This window comes from Xenopus laevis, chromosome 7S, assembly GCF_017654675.1.
Source record: "Xenopus laevis strain J_2021 chromosome 7S, Xenopus_laevis_v10.1, whole genome shotgun sequence".
Lineage (NCBI taxonomy): Eukaryota > Metazoa > Chordata > Amphibia > Anura > Pipidae > Xenopus > Xenopus laevis.
In genome coordinates, this window is record NC_054384.1 from 79,651,809 (window position 1) to 79,668,749 (window position 16,941).

Here is a 16,941-nt window from a genome sequence, read left to right on the forward strand (position 1 = left end):
TGTGCCCCTGGTAATGATTAGATAGTCCATAAAAAAAAGGAAAGGACTAATCTATACTTAGGCCATATAAAAGGACTCGCTAGGAAGTAACCCCCATTTATGTGCAAACCATTTTGATCAGCAAAAAGTCCAGATGCAAAATCTAAAGTAAATCACCCTCAACTAATAAATTACATAGCAAAGGCACTTGAATAGCAACTGATCAGAACCACCAACCAAGGTCTCCGCTATAGGCTATGTGTTCTGTTATAGAAAATCAATATATACAACCTCAAAGCTCATACAATATTTACAGGATGTAAGGGGTCAATAAAAAGAATCCTAAAAAAACCCTGCATTTTACAATGTGATTGACACAGTTTCTATTTATATAAAAATACCCACAAAGGCAAGATACAAGCGCAACACAATGTGTGCAGTAGGTGGATTCATTTAAAGCGCTCCTCCCCTGAAGACTTACAAATAGACAGCCTAATTTGATCATTAGAGAAGGATTCAGGGGGAGAAGAAAGAAATCAGGATTGAAAGACATGGACAGACAGAGAAGACTTAAATTAGGCATAAAAAGGCCCAATTGTTTCCTATTTACTCCCTGCTGTGTTTTACCATCTGGGATGTGAAACAAGGGGTGATGGGGATGCGTGCCGCTGACAAGCCTGAAACAGCAGAGCATGTTCTGTTCCAGGGAGAAGGCCATGTGTCAGTGCCCTCTGAGCACACGCAAACATAAGCCCCTACTTGAATAGCACGGCTGCTAAAGAATGGCATTAACCAGGGAATAGTGACAGGTTAAAACTAGCTGCTGATGAACTGAAACACCAACGGGGTATTTATCAAAATCAGATTTTTTTTATTAAAAATATTCAGACTAAACTAGTCCTTATTTATCATTGAAAAACCTTGATAAATTCGGTTCAAAAAATAAACTCGAAAAAATTTGTGTTTCAAATGCTCAACTTTTTGGTGAAAATCGCTCTAAACCCCCCCCCCCCCAATTTTGTTTTATTTCATTTTTTGTACTTTTGTCATTGATATCTACAGGATGGAGACAGCTTGGTAGTATTGTATAGTATTGTCGGATTCAGACTTTTAGCAGCCTGGGGGTATAATAAATGACAAAAAGAAAAGTACTTTATTATAGGAGAACTAAACCCAAAAAATGAATTTGGCTAAAAATGCCATTTTTTTATATACTGAATTGCATCAGCCTAAAGTTTCAGCTTGTCAATAGCAGCAATGATCCAGGATTTCAAACTTTTCACAGGGGGTCACCATCTTGGAAAGTGTCTGCAACCCTCACACATGCTCAGTGGGCTCTGAGCCGCTGTTGAGAAGCTAAACTTAGGGATCGTCGCAAATTATCAAGCAGAAAATGAGGTTGATGCTACAGGGCTGATTATTAAATTCTAATGCTAGTTGCAATGGTTTCAGTGCTGCCATGTAGTAATTATCTGTATTAATTACTAATCAGCCTTATATTGTGACATTTCTATTCTATGTGTACTGTATATTGTGAGTGGGTCAGTAAGTGACAGCAGCACAGAGAATGCTCAGTGAATCAGCTGAAAAGAAGATGGGGAGCTACAGGGGCATCTTTGGAGACACAGATCTTTACTGCTAAAGGGCTGTGGTTGCCTTGGGCTGGTACAAAAGCACAAAACATAATGTACAACATTTATAGCTACTTAGTTCTCCTTTAAGTCTGCTACCATGTTCCTCAGTACTTTCCCTTTTTATACGGATTCTAGATGGTGCTTTTAGAACTGCAGATTCCATAACATCTGGTGCAGGACACATTCCATCAGTGAAATAGTTAACAGACAAGTTGAAGGAATATTGACTTTAAAGCATCCTTACTGCCTGCCCAGACTAGCTGTCTGCTGACTGGAGAATTTCTAACAATGTGGCTTCTGTAGACAACCCTGCCTGCACTTGTTAAATTATTCACAATCTCAGTCCTATGAGAAGTGAAGACGTGATAATAAACGCAGAGCATTAACATAGTTCAGCAAGAACTTGCATTCCACTATAACCCATTCCATTCTGGAAAGGAAATGTATGCATAAACAATACAATCGAGCATGCACGAAAATTTAAATATTCAGAGACCATGTTATAACTATACCAAAAGCCTGACAGGCCAAATACATTATAATGCATCAAAATCTGTGCAGGTGTTCATACGAGCAACTTTTTGTCAGTGCACAATGGCAGATACATTCATCATTCACAAAAGGTATAATTTTAAAGGTAACCATCTTTAGGCCAAAATGAAATCTGACCCCTTACTTGATTTAACATGGGTTATGTGATGGTGGTTTTAAAACACACTATATAATGCTCTTTGAGTCTGTCTGGGAATCTGAATTTCAATACATACATATTTATACACACAATACCAGCCTGGGTGCAGTCTACAAGAAGTGCGTGTGTGACTGTCTTACACAAACGTTTCAGCTCCTGTTTGGGGTCTTTTTCAACCTTGTATGTAGGAGTTCAACAACATCTCCATGATGGGCATTATTGGCTGGCTAAGAATGCTGGGTGTTCAAGTTGAACGAAGCTGCACAGCTTTGAGTTTGGCATCAATGATTGGCCTTAAAGAAAAACTATACGCCCAGAACAATGTAGGTTTCTATAAAAAGATATCACGTAAAACAGCTCATATGTAAACCCCTGCGTCATGTAAATAAACCATTTTCATAATAATATTGTTTTTTAGTAGTATGTGCCACTGGGTAATCATAAATAGAAAATTGCCATTTTAAAAAACAAGGGCCATCCCTTGGGATCGTAGGATTCATGGTGCACACAAACTTACCAAACAAACCATACATGTTAGGTGATATGAGCCAATTAACAAAGCAAGAGACCTGCGGCACAACTGATGCAATTGATTAAGTGATCAGTATTTATTCAGCTCACAAACAAAGCGGCAACGTTTCAGGCCTCCACTGGGCCCTTTATCAAGGCTTGATAAAGGGCCCAGTGGAGGCCCGAAACGTTGCCGCTTTGTTTGTGAGCTGAATAAATACTGATCACTTAATCAATTGCATCAGTTGTGCCGCAGGTCTCTTGCTTTGTGATATACAATTTTGGGCTTTGGGCAGTATAGGACCCGATACCTGAAGGCACCTGACACCAATCCGGTGTTACAGACCTGGAACAGCACTCCAGTTTCGAGATTCATGAGCCAATTAACAGACAGAGTTCCAACACCACTTCTTGTTACAGTTAGAGCTGCAGTATTTCTGGTCAGGTGATCTCTGAGGCAGCACACAGACCATCATGAAATGGGGGTTCAAAACAAGAGATGTAAAAGAGCAAAATGTACTTAAATATATATTCCAGTTTGAGAAGATTCCACTTAATTTGATATGAACCATCCGTTGTTCAAGTATTCATTTTGGGGTATAGTTGTCCTTTCTCTGGGAACTGATGTTAAACTTAAACAAATATTGCTTCTAAATGAATGACAATGTTGTTGATAGGGAAGTATTCATATTTTGACAGAAGCTTGTGATATATGAAATGGCATGCTCTGGTAAAATGGGTTTCCTTTGCATTCCTTTGATACTATGGATTTGCTCAGCTGGAGGTCACTTGAAACATACTAGGGGTTGAGAAAGCAATCCCATGTCTTAGCAGCTATTTTTAACTATACCTGATGCCTGATAGGCATTAAAAGGCTTCCTTTTAATTGATTGCAAAGAAACAATTACGGGAATCTTGTGTATATGTAACACTGACATACATATATTTAGATTGCATGTTGTACATGTACGCACAAGCAATGAGGCATTTGAACCAATTCAAGGAAATGCTCATGGACATCTGTACTTTTATGATTAATGTCCGATTTACGGGAGGTACCTTTATTTAGCCAACATAGGCAGATAGAAATCTATTCCATGTGCTTTAATAACCCTGCTCACCAGCAGAAAAGGATCTTAATTCATTCAAAGATTACTGTAACATTCCTGAATCGTCCCTTTTGTTTGCACATTCTGACCCCCATAACTGGACAAAGAATACTTGAACTTCAAAAGCTCTCAACACACCCAGTGTCCCCGAGTACTCTCTAGCTGCCTTTGCATACTCCAAATACTGGACTCATTCTCTCCTCTTCACATTAGAATGCTAGCTGTTGGTTGGGGTGGTGATTAATTAGTGAGCGAGCTTAGAAGTAACTTATTTCAATTTGATATTGTACCACATCCTAAAATGTTTGGAAAATGATCAAATAGTAGTGTTTTAAACTTATTTTACACAAACCAAATATGCTTTATATAATAAATGTATTTGTGCTAAGGAACACTCCTTAAATGACCAGCCCTTTCCTTTAATGGCAGCCATCTATAACAGAAACATAACTCACAAGTGCTTTCAATTTTTTTTCAAGTCGATAGTAAAGCACAAAAATTCAGTTTTCATACATATTCAGAAAAACCAAAAACATAGCAAATTAACAACAAAACTGTGAAAAGTGATTACATTGAGGCACTTCACACATGAACTTAGAATTGCTAATTAAAAACCTCCCACTTAAGTGAATCTGCATACTGCTCAGACTGAGAAATAGAATTAAAACAGGGCACAACGTGACGTAGCAAATTGCAAATATACAACAGCAAGCTTTTGGAGGAGACAGGAGTGTACAGTCATGAAGAATATAAAAGGAAAGCACAGGGCAATATCGCTCAAGATTCGGGTCCTTTGAGGGAAAACAGATATTTTAAGGGTAAGTCCACACGGGGCGTTTTAGGGAAATTTGGTCAACTGACGACTATCGCCTCGTTTTTGCGGCGACCAATCTCCCCTCTCGACTCTGCGCCGGCTAAAATGAAAAAAAAAAAAAAACGCCGGCGCTAATCACACACGGCGACTTCAGAAAACGAATCGCCGCGTGTGATTAGCACTGGCGTTTTTTTTCATTTTAGCCGGCACTGAGTCCAGTAAGGCATTTGGGGAGATTGGTTGCCGCAAAAACGAGGCGATTAGTCGTCAAATCTCCCCAAAACGCCCTGTGTGGCCTGACCTTGAAATGTAAATATGTGCTCCTAAAAAATGCCAGGCAGGAAACAATCTGTTTGGGAGGACTTTAGGGACAAAGTGGTTAAATCCTATTATGCATAATGGATCAGTTCCATAAAAACACTGAATAGGCTGAAACAGACACAGAAAGAAAGGGGATATAAGGAGCAGCACATTTCCAAATCGTTTTTTTTTTTAGAGACCTCCTCAAAAGAAGTTCAGTTTCTGACCTGCTGCCTTTCACAGAGCTGCTCTGAAGACCTCTTAACTGCTGGCTTTTCGGACCCCTGCAGCTGCCCTATTAAAAGCAAGCAGGCCAGGAGTGCATCCTATTAAATGACAAGTTAAATGCTCCCTTTTTGAGGCTCACTTTTGTGCACTTCACAGGAACACAATGCCCACACCACTACCTTATAATTATGGGAAGCTCCAGCAAGATGTACACAATAATAAGGAGACTTTTCAAGGCCTACAACTGCTCGGTGAGTCCACGGCACCCCAGTGTTTGCACAGGGAGATCCTCTCTCTTATCCACTTGGTCTCTTTGAAACTGCTGTGCTTTGCATATAAAACAGGACACCCCTCCCATCCCCCTCAATCCTACAGGGAGCTCACTTCCTCCCCCTCAAACAAGCAGTCCATTCAGCAGAAATAGAAATCCCACGATGCACTGCAGCAGAACAACTAGAGAAGATAAAAAGTTATAATGCTGCAGTAAGGTGGAAGCGTGTCTGATTTTACAGGACGCAGCCTAGGAACAGATTTTCTTAATGGCGGTGCCATGGTTTTTTTTTTTTTAGGCTGGTTGACATTAAGCTTAATGGAGGACACCCTGCGATCACATGTATAGCTAAGAAAGCAGGGTTTAAAAATAGAAAATACAACATTTAGAAGCACACTTAAAAGAGATGGGCGGAACATTTATCATTGCACTCCTATGTGTTGCTGCCATATTCCAGCCTGTTTGTGTGTGGCACTTCCTCTAAACAGCAAGCTTGTGTGCAGAGGCACACCCTTCCCCCTCCCTTCTCAAATACACTGAACCCATCAAGCTTTCCAGGAGATAAAACTTGGTAAATAACTTCTACAGGTAAGGCCAGACGAGGAGATTCAGGGAGATTTTGTCGCCTGGCGACTTATCACCACGTCTTTTTCACGACTATCTCCCCGAACTGCCTCAGCGTCTTTTCCCCATAGGCTACAGCGCAAAATCGCCTGCACTAATGCACACGCGGCGATGCCTTTTCAATAGTCGCCCAACGTTGCCTCCCTGAGACAATTTTGGGAGACTATTGAAAACGCATCGCCGCGTGTGCATTAGCGCAGGCGATTTTGCGCTGTAGCCTATGGGGAAAAGACGCTGAGGCAGTTCGGTGAGATAGTCGCGCAAAAGACCCCAGGTGACAAAATCTATCCGAATCTCCTCGTCTGGCCTTACCCTAAAAGCAAGTAGCCTCTTTTCAAAGGTTACAGAGGTGGGAGTCGTCATTACATTTGTTCATTCATATGAAGGAAAGCCACCAGTCACCTCATAAGGTGTTCCTCTGCCAGCAGAAATGCTACGTATACATAAGCCTAGTTTGTGTTTTTAGGACTATTTTTAATGTAGTTTCCCAGCAACGTATACATATATTGGCAGGGGGAAGCTAGATCCCAAATAGGCCTGGAGGGAACAAACACAGTTCATCACACCTCCCCATTCACCTTCCCTTCTGATCCTGCAATTACACTTCAGTTAATCGGTCCTGTCTCTTTGTGGCTAATTAACCAACCTAGGTGCTAAAAAGCATCAGTGCATTTACCAATTGTTGCATTCATTAATTAACTTCTAGTAGTTTGAACAAAGCTAACTGCTTATTGGTTACAGCTATGGGATACATATCCGGAAATCTGTTATCCAGAAAGCTCTGATTTACAGAAAGGCCGTCCGTCTACCATAGACATCCAAATGTGTAAAGGTTATTTCCCTTTTCTCTGTAATAATAAAACAGGCAATTGATTCACAATTTGACAGTAAGGGGAGGTCCCGGCTCACAAGAGCTTACAATCTAATAAATGTAAAGTTCAATTATTTTCTTTTATTGCTAATATTGGCTATGTTCTGCTCAACATGCAAAAGAGAAAATGAGTATATGCAAAGTATTTGTCCGTGCAACAAATTATTTCAATGGCTGCTAATGAAAGGCTGTAGTTTCTATGTTGTCTTTTTACATCTTATTTCCATTCCCAAATGGGTCTCTCGCACCCTGTGGTGAGAATTGTACCTGACCTGTGAGCAAAACAGAAGGATTTCATTAACACATGAGGTGTTACAAATGGCTAGGAAAGAGATCAAGCCCTGCAGGGGCCGATTAACATTCAACCTTGCCCTCTTAAAGCAAATGGCCCTGTACCACAAGTATACAGACAGCAGCAATTGCCAGTTCGAGGGGCTTGGCCCACTTCTGCGAGAGAACGCTGTAGGGTGTGCTTGGCAGAAAAAAATATGAGTTAAGTAAATTTGTTAAGTTGGTACAGAGTTATTTAGTCTGTTGAGTCATGACCAGACATGAATGAACGGCATCTGCACACCTGCTTGATATTAAATCAATCATTCACCACTTTGTGGCTGCAGCTTGAAATTCAAGTTCCTTTAGTCACTCTCCAGTTCTTTTGTTTGGGTGTTAGAGAGAAGAAGAAAAAAAAAAAAGGAGTGGTGTAAACAGCCTACAGCGAAGAAATGAAAGGGATGAATGGATTAGAGGGAGGGGACTTGGGGGGGAAAGAGGAGCGAAAGGGTGAAGGCTTGGCAGTCAGATTTACTTTTGTTTGGTTTTCATGGGGATTTAAATTTCCCAATGTTTTCACCGATTGCCAAAAATCTGGATTAGTAAGAAATAATCTATGCCTATATGCATATTGGGGTCCCCACTAACATTTCTTGTGTTGGACAAACTGAAAAGGGTATATATAATGATATTGGACAAAATGAAGCTGGTCATACACTTCAGCTTGTTCACCAGATTTGGCCACCCACGTGTGGGGGCAAATCAGGCTGATAGGATCATATTGTGGGCAATGCAGAATAGTTTAGGGTTTAGTGGTTGAGAAAGCAATCAGCAGATGGAGGTTAAAATCAAAAGGATGGCTTTGAGGTATTATATAAAATAACAGGCAACATTTAAGGAAATATTCCTACTGTATGACCTATGTGGCCACCTGACGCGTTTCGTGCCTCTTTCTGGCACTAAGTAAGAGGAAGTTGTTGCAGCAAGGAGAGGGCACAATGGAAAAGTGGCTCCACGGACAAGGGCATGGGAGTTTTTCCCTTTCCTCTCTAGCAATGCAGAATAGTTGGCCACAACACACCACATCTTGCCCAAAAGAATTTTTATTGCATTATGTATGACCAACTTAAGCAAAAATGTTGGGGTAAAAATAATATATTAAGGAGTACTTGGTGGGGTTTTTTTTGCAGCATATGTAAAAAAAAACATGCTCTTGACATAACCAACACTGCAATTAATATGCAGATCAATGAGACTTCTGAGGAATGTCAAGCTATGGTCTAGTCACCTGACCCCCATACAGTCTCAGCAGTGTGCAGCCTTCTGACTGTGATAGTTCTATAGTGCAACAAGTATTTGTTAAATGGCCACTTACTATTCTGAAAGCCTCACCCTGCTGACAATGATTGATTATTGGGCAGAGTTCCATCACGACAACGCTTCTTAATGTGCGAATTAAGTGCTCATGTGCGCTTGTCAATCTTTCCAGTTCTGAAGCAATGTGTACTTGTCCTCAGCAGAGCTCAAAAAAACTATTTAGCAGTTATAAAACCTACCAAAATATAGGGCCTCAAAGTCAAAATGCAGATTTATAAAATATAAAAGAGCAAGGCCAGAATAAAGTGTGCTGATTGGATATGCAGTTCCTCAACAGATCATAGCCCAGAATTAAACAAATCAAAACAGCCATTTTTAATTTGATGAAACCTTAAAGAATAGGTTGTTTCTGGTCTGTCTTTCACAAATCTATGAAAGTACAGGTAAGGGACTTGTTATCCAGAATCCTCAGGGCCTGGGTTTTTCCTGATAACGGATCTTTCTGTAATTTGGGTCTTCATACTAGAAAATCATGCAAATAATAACCCCAATAGTCTGGTTTTGCTTTCAATAGGGATTCATTATATCTTAGTTTGGATTGAGTACAAGGTACGGTTTTATTATTACAGAGAAAAAGGAAACCATTTTTAAAGATTTGGATTATTTGATTATAATGTAGTCTATAGGAGACAGCCTTTCAGTAATTTCTGAACTTTCAAGATAACAGGTTTCCGGATAACTGATCCCATACCTGTACATGCATTTTTACACTTGCCCACACTTGGGGGAATTTCAGTCTCAAACACTGGTGCTCTCAGGCACTTTTCATTCACAAAAATGCAATGAAAACTTAACATACAAATCCAGTCGTGGGGTTTAATGGACAACAAACTTCATGTATACAGACATGGCTAGGCATGTAGTCTTTTACAAATTCCAAAGTTCACAAAACTTCACACATCATGGTCAAAACCATTTTAAAATGAGCTGATGAAGGGTCCCAGATTGTAGCAAAATAATAGATGGTTTGGGAAACGCAAGACAATACATGGGTGAATATCAGCAACCTTAGGCTGTATGCACATCAGCCAAATGCAAATCCAAAAAGAACCTCCTGCAATTGTAGTCTGATGCAAATGACCGTAGTGTCATGTCTGTGTTTTTTAGTGGCCTTAAAGTAACAGTAACCTCAAAAAAGGAAAGTGTTTTAAAGTATTACAAAAATAATGCAGTGTTGCCCTGCACTGGTAAAACTGTTGTGTTTGCTTCAGAAACACTACTATTGTTTATATAAATAAGCTGCTGTGTAGCAATGGGGGCAGCCATTCAAAGGAGATAAGATCTGTAGAACAAAATCTGTTATCCACTATTTAACCTGTGCCATATAGCCTTTTTTTTCAATTTCCACCATTGCTACACAGCAGCTTGTTTATATGAACTATAGCAGTTTCTAAAGCAAAAAGATCATTTTTACCAGTATAGGGCAACATGATCTTTTCATTACTTTAAAACACATTTTTTGGTGTTACTGTTCCTTTAAGTGCAAGGGGTGGGAGAAGTTGCAGCTTTATATTACACAGTCATAGCAGAGAAGCCACAGTCTCTGCTCTAGTTAACCCAGACTTCCTAACACTCAATATCCTGTCTGCTATTTCATGGCCTTACTCAACACACATTACTAAAAGAATGCTGCAAGAGAGGAAAATCAGCAGTTTTTTTTCTGTTGAAACATTAAAATATTCATTTTAGCGTCGGTAAATCTGGAAGGTTATCCTCTTACCCGCACTGGGTAGGGGCAGACAAGAATGTTATTTATGTTTCCTATATATCTACCCTGGTGTAAGATATTCAGAAAAAAAATGTAGTAAACAACAAGTAACAAAAAGTAGTAACAAGCCCAAACATTTTTCAGAGGTCAGTTTCTCTGCAGCCCAGCCAATCCGAATTTATGGAATTCAGAGCTGCAAGCTACAAGCACACAGGATTAAAGAGGCTGCTTAGGCTTTGAAATCTGGTTGGTTAGTGATGAAGTAACAAGTCTGTCTTCAGAAAAAAAAAAATTCTCTCTCCATTGCACTCCTAATTATCTGCAGACCATGTCCTGAACTGAATAGCTGGCTTTCTTCTACCCGCTTAGAACAGGGAAAAAAAAAAAACAGGTCCCCGGCCTCACTAGCACAATGAGTTTCGAGCAAGACTTGCATACATTCATACAACTTCAACCTATTAATGTTTTCTGTAAAGTTCGGCCACAGTCTCCATTAAACTATTGATCCATTTACAAAGTTGCTCCATGGATTGTGGCTTATTGGCCGTGACAGCTGCTGGAAATCTGCTTTTGCTGCATTAGTCTGAAGTGTTATAGAAGGAGATGTACAAACAGTATGCAAGATGTTGGCTGGGTAAGTGCCTCACATTGCCTCTCAAGAGCATCCGACTAAGTGGGACTGGTGCTTTATAAACCAGATATGCGATAGCGACCTAGACTGTAAGAAGTGAAAGAGATTGAAATGGAGTGGAGAGGGGGAAAGAAATGTCCGGAGGGGAAAACCATCAAATGAGATTTAGATCTTTTCAGATTAAGTGAAATTTTAATAGGGGGCGACAGCAAGATAAACCGAGATTGTAGGGGAGGAAATAATGATGGGAGGGAAAGGACAAAACAGGCTTCATCAGGATTCCAAAGCACTGCTAGATACAAGCAGGATTAATCACTTATTCCATAGAAAGATCTTGAACGTGTGGTAGCAGAATGCACGCAAAGAGCCAAAAACATATTTCATATTACCATACACAGAACTATCCAATGCCCTTGTCGAAGAGAAGTTTTTAAATAAAACAACCCAACAAGGCCCCTCTGTAAGTTGAATTGGTTTAGGAGCCTGCCACTCTGCTAGCCCAATGTTACAGAAAGTCCACACAGCCTGTGACTTATCATACTAGAAACATTTCTCAATCGTTTGTGGTTGAGGAGTCTGCAAGCTGGAGATATCAGAAAAAAATGCAGCCCACGCAGGTCTTGAGGCAAACAAGGTAGTGCGATATTACAATGGGAAAACTAGATGCACAAAGGAAAGCAGAATTTCACCAACGAAAACAGCGGAGACGTACAAAAAGTAAAAATATACTGCCTGTTGTGGCAAAAGAAAGTCTGTAAACATACACCAAAACCACCACAATATAAGAGAGCTAAAGTCACACTTTAAGAATGGGAAGTGTGCATTAAACCAATAGACAGAAAGAAGCTTGCAATATCCGAAATAGAGTAGGGCAAGTCAACCCCAAAATAAAAATTTGCCTAATAAAAGAAAAAAAAAACATAATTCTAAGCAACTTTCCAAAATACATTAATTAAAAAGTGTCTGTGCTTTTAAAGTTATTGGTAAAAGCAATTGCTACTGAAAGCAGCATTGGCTTAACTCCTGGTTGTTACTATTTAAACAATTCTGCAAAAGTCTTGGTTCCCCAGCAAAGACAGGTCTGTTATTGCCTTACATTGTATCAACAGTCTTAGATATCAGTGCAGAGAATAGAAACAAACACTTCATTCAGTAGCAATGCATATACAAATAAACTTAAAAACCATAGAACATTTGTAATGAATGTATATTGCAACGTTGCTTAGAATAATGTTTCCTTTTCTTAGAAGAATTTTTATTTTGGGGTTGACTTGGCCTTTAACTATGGTCTCCCAAGCCAGTCACATACTCTATTCTTGCCAGACACAACTATTCAAAGCTTCCACCTCGATCCTTGATTAGATGGGGATAGACAAGCCATTAAAAACGCATCCACCTCCAACTAACACAGATAATGTGCCTCATTACAGTTAACATTGCCACAATAGCTCTGACACACAGTTGTAAGGAACTCCTGGGGAAACAGAGAAGGAGTCTATTCAGTGATAATAAGAGAGGGAAAAAAAGGTTTAAGCAATAATGTGGTTTAATTGGCCTCCCAAGAAGAGATCAGTAAATGCAACTTTATTATGCACCAGGAATAATCAGCTGGGGGGGGAATCAAGTAACACGTTTTATTATTAATCCACTGAATAGTCAGAAATCAAATTGGTTAAAAAAAAAAAGTTAAACAATAGAGGGGGAAATGCATTATTGCTCCTGACTTTTCACCATTTTACTGTCAGGCACTAGCAGAAAAAAACAACAATGTTTCATTTCAAGACAAAAAAAGTGTTTTGTTTTTTTTTTGCTCTGATGGAATGAGATAGAAATACATGTAAAGTCTGTTATGAAGCAGTTGCTGTGAGGGGCATCTAAAAGCTTTCACTTACCACCTTACCACTGTTTTTTTTTTTTTTAAATAAATTAAAATGGTTGTTTTTCCATTGTGGAAACCAGTGATCTGATTTGGCTTCCTACAAACATCAACAGAAAATGTAACGGAAATGAATAGGATTGTGTTTTAACAAAGTGAAATAACTCGTCACCTTTTCTGTTTTGTCTACCCACAGAGAAGGATCGATGCCAGATACCAACTTGCTTTACACACTGGCATCCACAGATGGCTCAGTTCAGACGCCTAAAATAAACCGCTACAGTCTGGACGGCCAGTCTGGGTGGCATGCATTGCATGTGAATGATACAGTTATGTACACACCACCTACACACACAGGCACATCACCACCAGCCTGGTGCCGAGTCTGCAGAACACAGGGCAACACATAATATATACACACCGACATTCCTGGAAGGAATTAATTATCCAACACGTAAAGATTAATTGCAATAAACCCAAATATAGTATGATTTTTTTTTTTATCCAAGCACCTAGGCTACAGCCTAGAGGGAAGGAAGCATTTGTTCTAAAAATAAAATACAAGCCGACATCTCCAAGAGAACCCAAAGAGTACAAAGATCAAGGTAAGAGGATGGCTGCCCATAAAACGACTCGTCTGCACTTGAAGTCGAAGTTGACACCTTTAAAGCTACACAGACAGGCACAGAGATGGGGGGGGGGGACGTAAATCGCCTGCACCTGTTTAGTACACACATACAAAATGGGCAGAGCTGCAAATGTGCGACTTATCTCCATAGACTGCTGTAACCAAGAGACGCAGCTATAAAGAGCACTAAGTGTCGTCAGCGGTGAACTTGAAGCAGGGTTACCACCAGGTCACTTTAAATGCCACTTACAGGGCGATGTTCTCTTCCCTGCCTTCTTATTGCCTTCCCATGCTTGGCCATAGAGGTCCTTGTCTCAATTAAAGGAACAGATACTAGCTGTAGTATGTGTGATCCCTGTTCTACTCTGTATGTAGGTTTTGTCTTCATCTCACCAACAGCTGATAAACAGGGACATACAGTATTGGCAATCAACAATTCAGCTGGCAAATGCCAGGAACATGAATAAATATATATATATATTTTTTTTTTTTTTTATCCAGGCAGTGTGCTTTGCTTCTTGTCTACTATACAGCAGCACTTGACATCTACAATACTTCCTGTACAAAATACTGTTGCTTAGGAGGGTAGAAAGTTAAAGCAAGGGCACAGTAATAAATCAGATATGGCAATAGTTCAGTACATGTAATAGAAAAAGTAGTTGCACCCCACCAACAGCTGAAAGGCCGCAGGCCACAAATTCAAGACATCTCCTTATTGAAAGCAAAGAAAAGTTGTCCCTGCAACTCCCATGAGCCTCAGCAAGGTAAAGGTAAGGTTGTATTAACTCTAGAGCTCCTGAGGCAAAGCAATTGAAGTTTTTCGAATAGGGAATTTTGTATGGGAGTAATTGCTGCTGTAAAAGCTGAATGTCTCTGTAATAAAGAGGACAAGTAAGTAGGACAGGTCTCTTGCACTCACCCTGGCTGCTTTCCTCTTGTACTTGTTGCTGTAGTCGAACTTCTCCTTGATCTCCTCCAGCAGCCGACCCAGCCTGGCCAGCTCATCGTCTCCCCCGACCCCATCCCGGGCCAGTAAGATGTAGGCCCTCCAGTTGGCCGAGTCGAAGCCCCAGTGGCAAGTCCGGTTCTCCAGCGCCTTATGCGAGTGCACCACGAACTTGTGCGGCGGGTACATGAGGCGACAGTCCAAGCACTGGATACAGGGGGCGCTGGGGTGTCCGTACAGCTCGGGCACGAACAGGCCCCGACACTTTCCGAAGCACTCGTGATACACCTTGAAACTGCCCTCGGTCAGCTCCAGCTCTAAAGGTCCCGGCGGGAAGTCGCTCTTCTTGGCGCAGCGGGGCGGGTAGCTCCCCCCGTACATCAGGGCGTTGCACAGGCGCTCGGCGTCCGTCTTGGTGATGAGGCCACAGGAGGGCGCGGAGAAGGGCAGGATCCCCATCACCTTCAGGATCTCCAGCTGGTCGGCCGTGCAGCGGGAGCAATACACGTGCAACTCGTCGCACACGGCGTTGATCTGCTGAAGGCTGAAATCCCGCAGCACCGAGTTGAGGATCTGAGGGAGACACAGTCGCTTCTCGCCCCCCACCACAAAGCAAGAGATGGTCTCCCCCTCCAGAATAGTCTCACACCTCTCAGTGGAACGGTCCGACGGCATAAATAGGGGACCCCCGGGGATGACCGGAGGCGGCTGGCTGGGCAGGTGGAGTATGGGCTCCGGGGGCTCCTTGCCGCACTCCTTCTTGTACAAGTCCTGAGTCCAGCGGGCGGAGAAGGCGGCCGGACCGCCCAGAGAACTCATAGAGCTCAGGTGAAACTGTTCCAGGGTCTTCTGGAGCCCGGCGTGGGGCTGGAAACTGCTGCGGCTCACGGTCTCCATAGCTCCCGGCGGCGGCAACAGCAGCACTAACTCACTCACTGACTCACTCACACAGGGACACGCTCCGCGCAGCTCAATCACTCGACGATGTCTTTAGGCTTTACACAGTAAACGCTGTCACTCCATACACCCGTGTGACTGCCCACTCTCTCCCGGCCTCCTCCTCGACACTCACAGCGCCGCATCCAGCCGGGACCTCCCGCTCCCCTTCCCGAAGTGTCAGGGCTCAGGCCAGAGAAGTGTCAGGGCTCAGGCCAGAGAAGTGTCAGGGCTCAGGCCAGAGATGCGCGGCGGCGGCTCCTCGTGCCCATAGCGTCGCACTCACTCAGTCCCACTAATGGCACTTTCCGCTGAGGAGGCACAAATGCGCCTGAACTTTCCCTCAGTACAAAGCGGGGGAGGTGGGGGCGTTTGTGGGAAGTTACGGCTCGGCCTCACGAGTTGCCCGTCATGTTGCGCTGCTGGAGGTTATGGGGAGAGCGGGGCTCCCAGACACACACTGATGCCTCCTTCCCGGTGCTGCTCACTGCTTGAATGGCTCTGCACTGTGTCTGCGCTCTGCACTCCCTCCCTCTTTCCTCTCCCTTCTCCGCCCCCTTTCTCTCTGTTTGTTGGTGTCTGCCTCAGTCATTGAATCCCAGCCAAGAATGTGACCAACTCCCCAGGCTGTGGCTCTTCCAGGAACAACCTCCACCCCCTCCCTCTACCTCCTCCTCATGCCGCTGCCTCTTCTTTTTTTTTTTTCTACTGCAAAGCGGAAAAAAAAACTTGTCTGTCGAAGGCAAAATAAAACTTGTGGTTCTCGTGCGTGAAACCGCCGGCTTTAAAAAGCGGAAGGGTGTTTTTGTTTTCTCCTTCCAGTAAACACAGACTGACGGCACATGGGAGTCTCGCTAAGCAAAAGGTAAAAAGATATTTCTCACATATGCCACAAAATGCTGTCTTTTCCCTATTATATGCATGTACAGTGCTTATTTAGCTGTGTCATTTACAATTTCAGGCAAAAAATATATTTTGTTTCAAGATACAAATTTATAAAGCAATTTTTCTTGTTTCCAGAAGCCTAGTTCAATTAAAGGTATGGGATCTGTTATCCAGAATCAGTGTCGGACTGGCCCACAGGGATACCAGGAAAACTCGCGGTGCGCCCAGGTGTCAGCGGACCCTCCTGCTTCTAAATATTTCACATATTTCATGGCCATTCCCTATTTCTATGAAAATGAAGAGGCGAAATAGATGGAATAATAGTTTATAGTATGTAAAGAAAAGAGACTAGGAGAATAGAGTTTGAGTGAGGAGAAGAAGAAATTAATACTTAGGGGCACATTTACTTAGCTCGAGTGAAGGAATAGAATAAAAAATACTTCGAATTTCGAAGTTTTTTTTTTTAACTACTTCGACCATCGAATTGGCTTCTTCGACTAGGACTTCAAATCGAACGATTCCAACTGGGTGACTAATCTTCCCGATCTGCCTGCCTCCAGTGGCTAGAATCGAAATCACTGGCGGGATGGCACTCAGAGCACTTCATTTTTCAAAGTCGTCCAAAGTTTCCTTACGAGGCAACTTCGGGCGAA

General features: G+C 42.0%; 1 protein-coding gene across 1 annotated transcript in view; it reads right to left on the reverse strand.

Annotated features, from left to right (window-relative positions):
* The window catches only part of ski.S (SKI proto-oncogene S homeolog), a gene marked incomplete at its 3' end in the record, with an annotated part of 71,105 nt that extends 55,249 nt beyond the window's left edge, over nt 1–15,856 (reverse strand). Inside the window, 1 exon segment of the mRNA NM_001087461.1 lies at nt 14,441–15,856. Coding sequence (NP_001080930.1) covers nt 14,441–15,364 — 924 coding nt within the window. The 5' untranslated portion in view covers nt 15,365–15,856.
* Between the last annotated feature and the right edge of the window lie 1,085 nt (nt 15,857–16,941).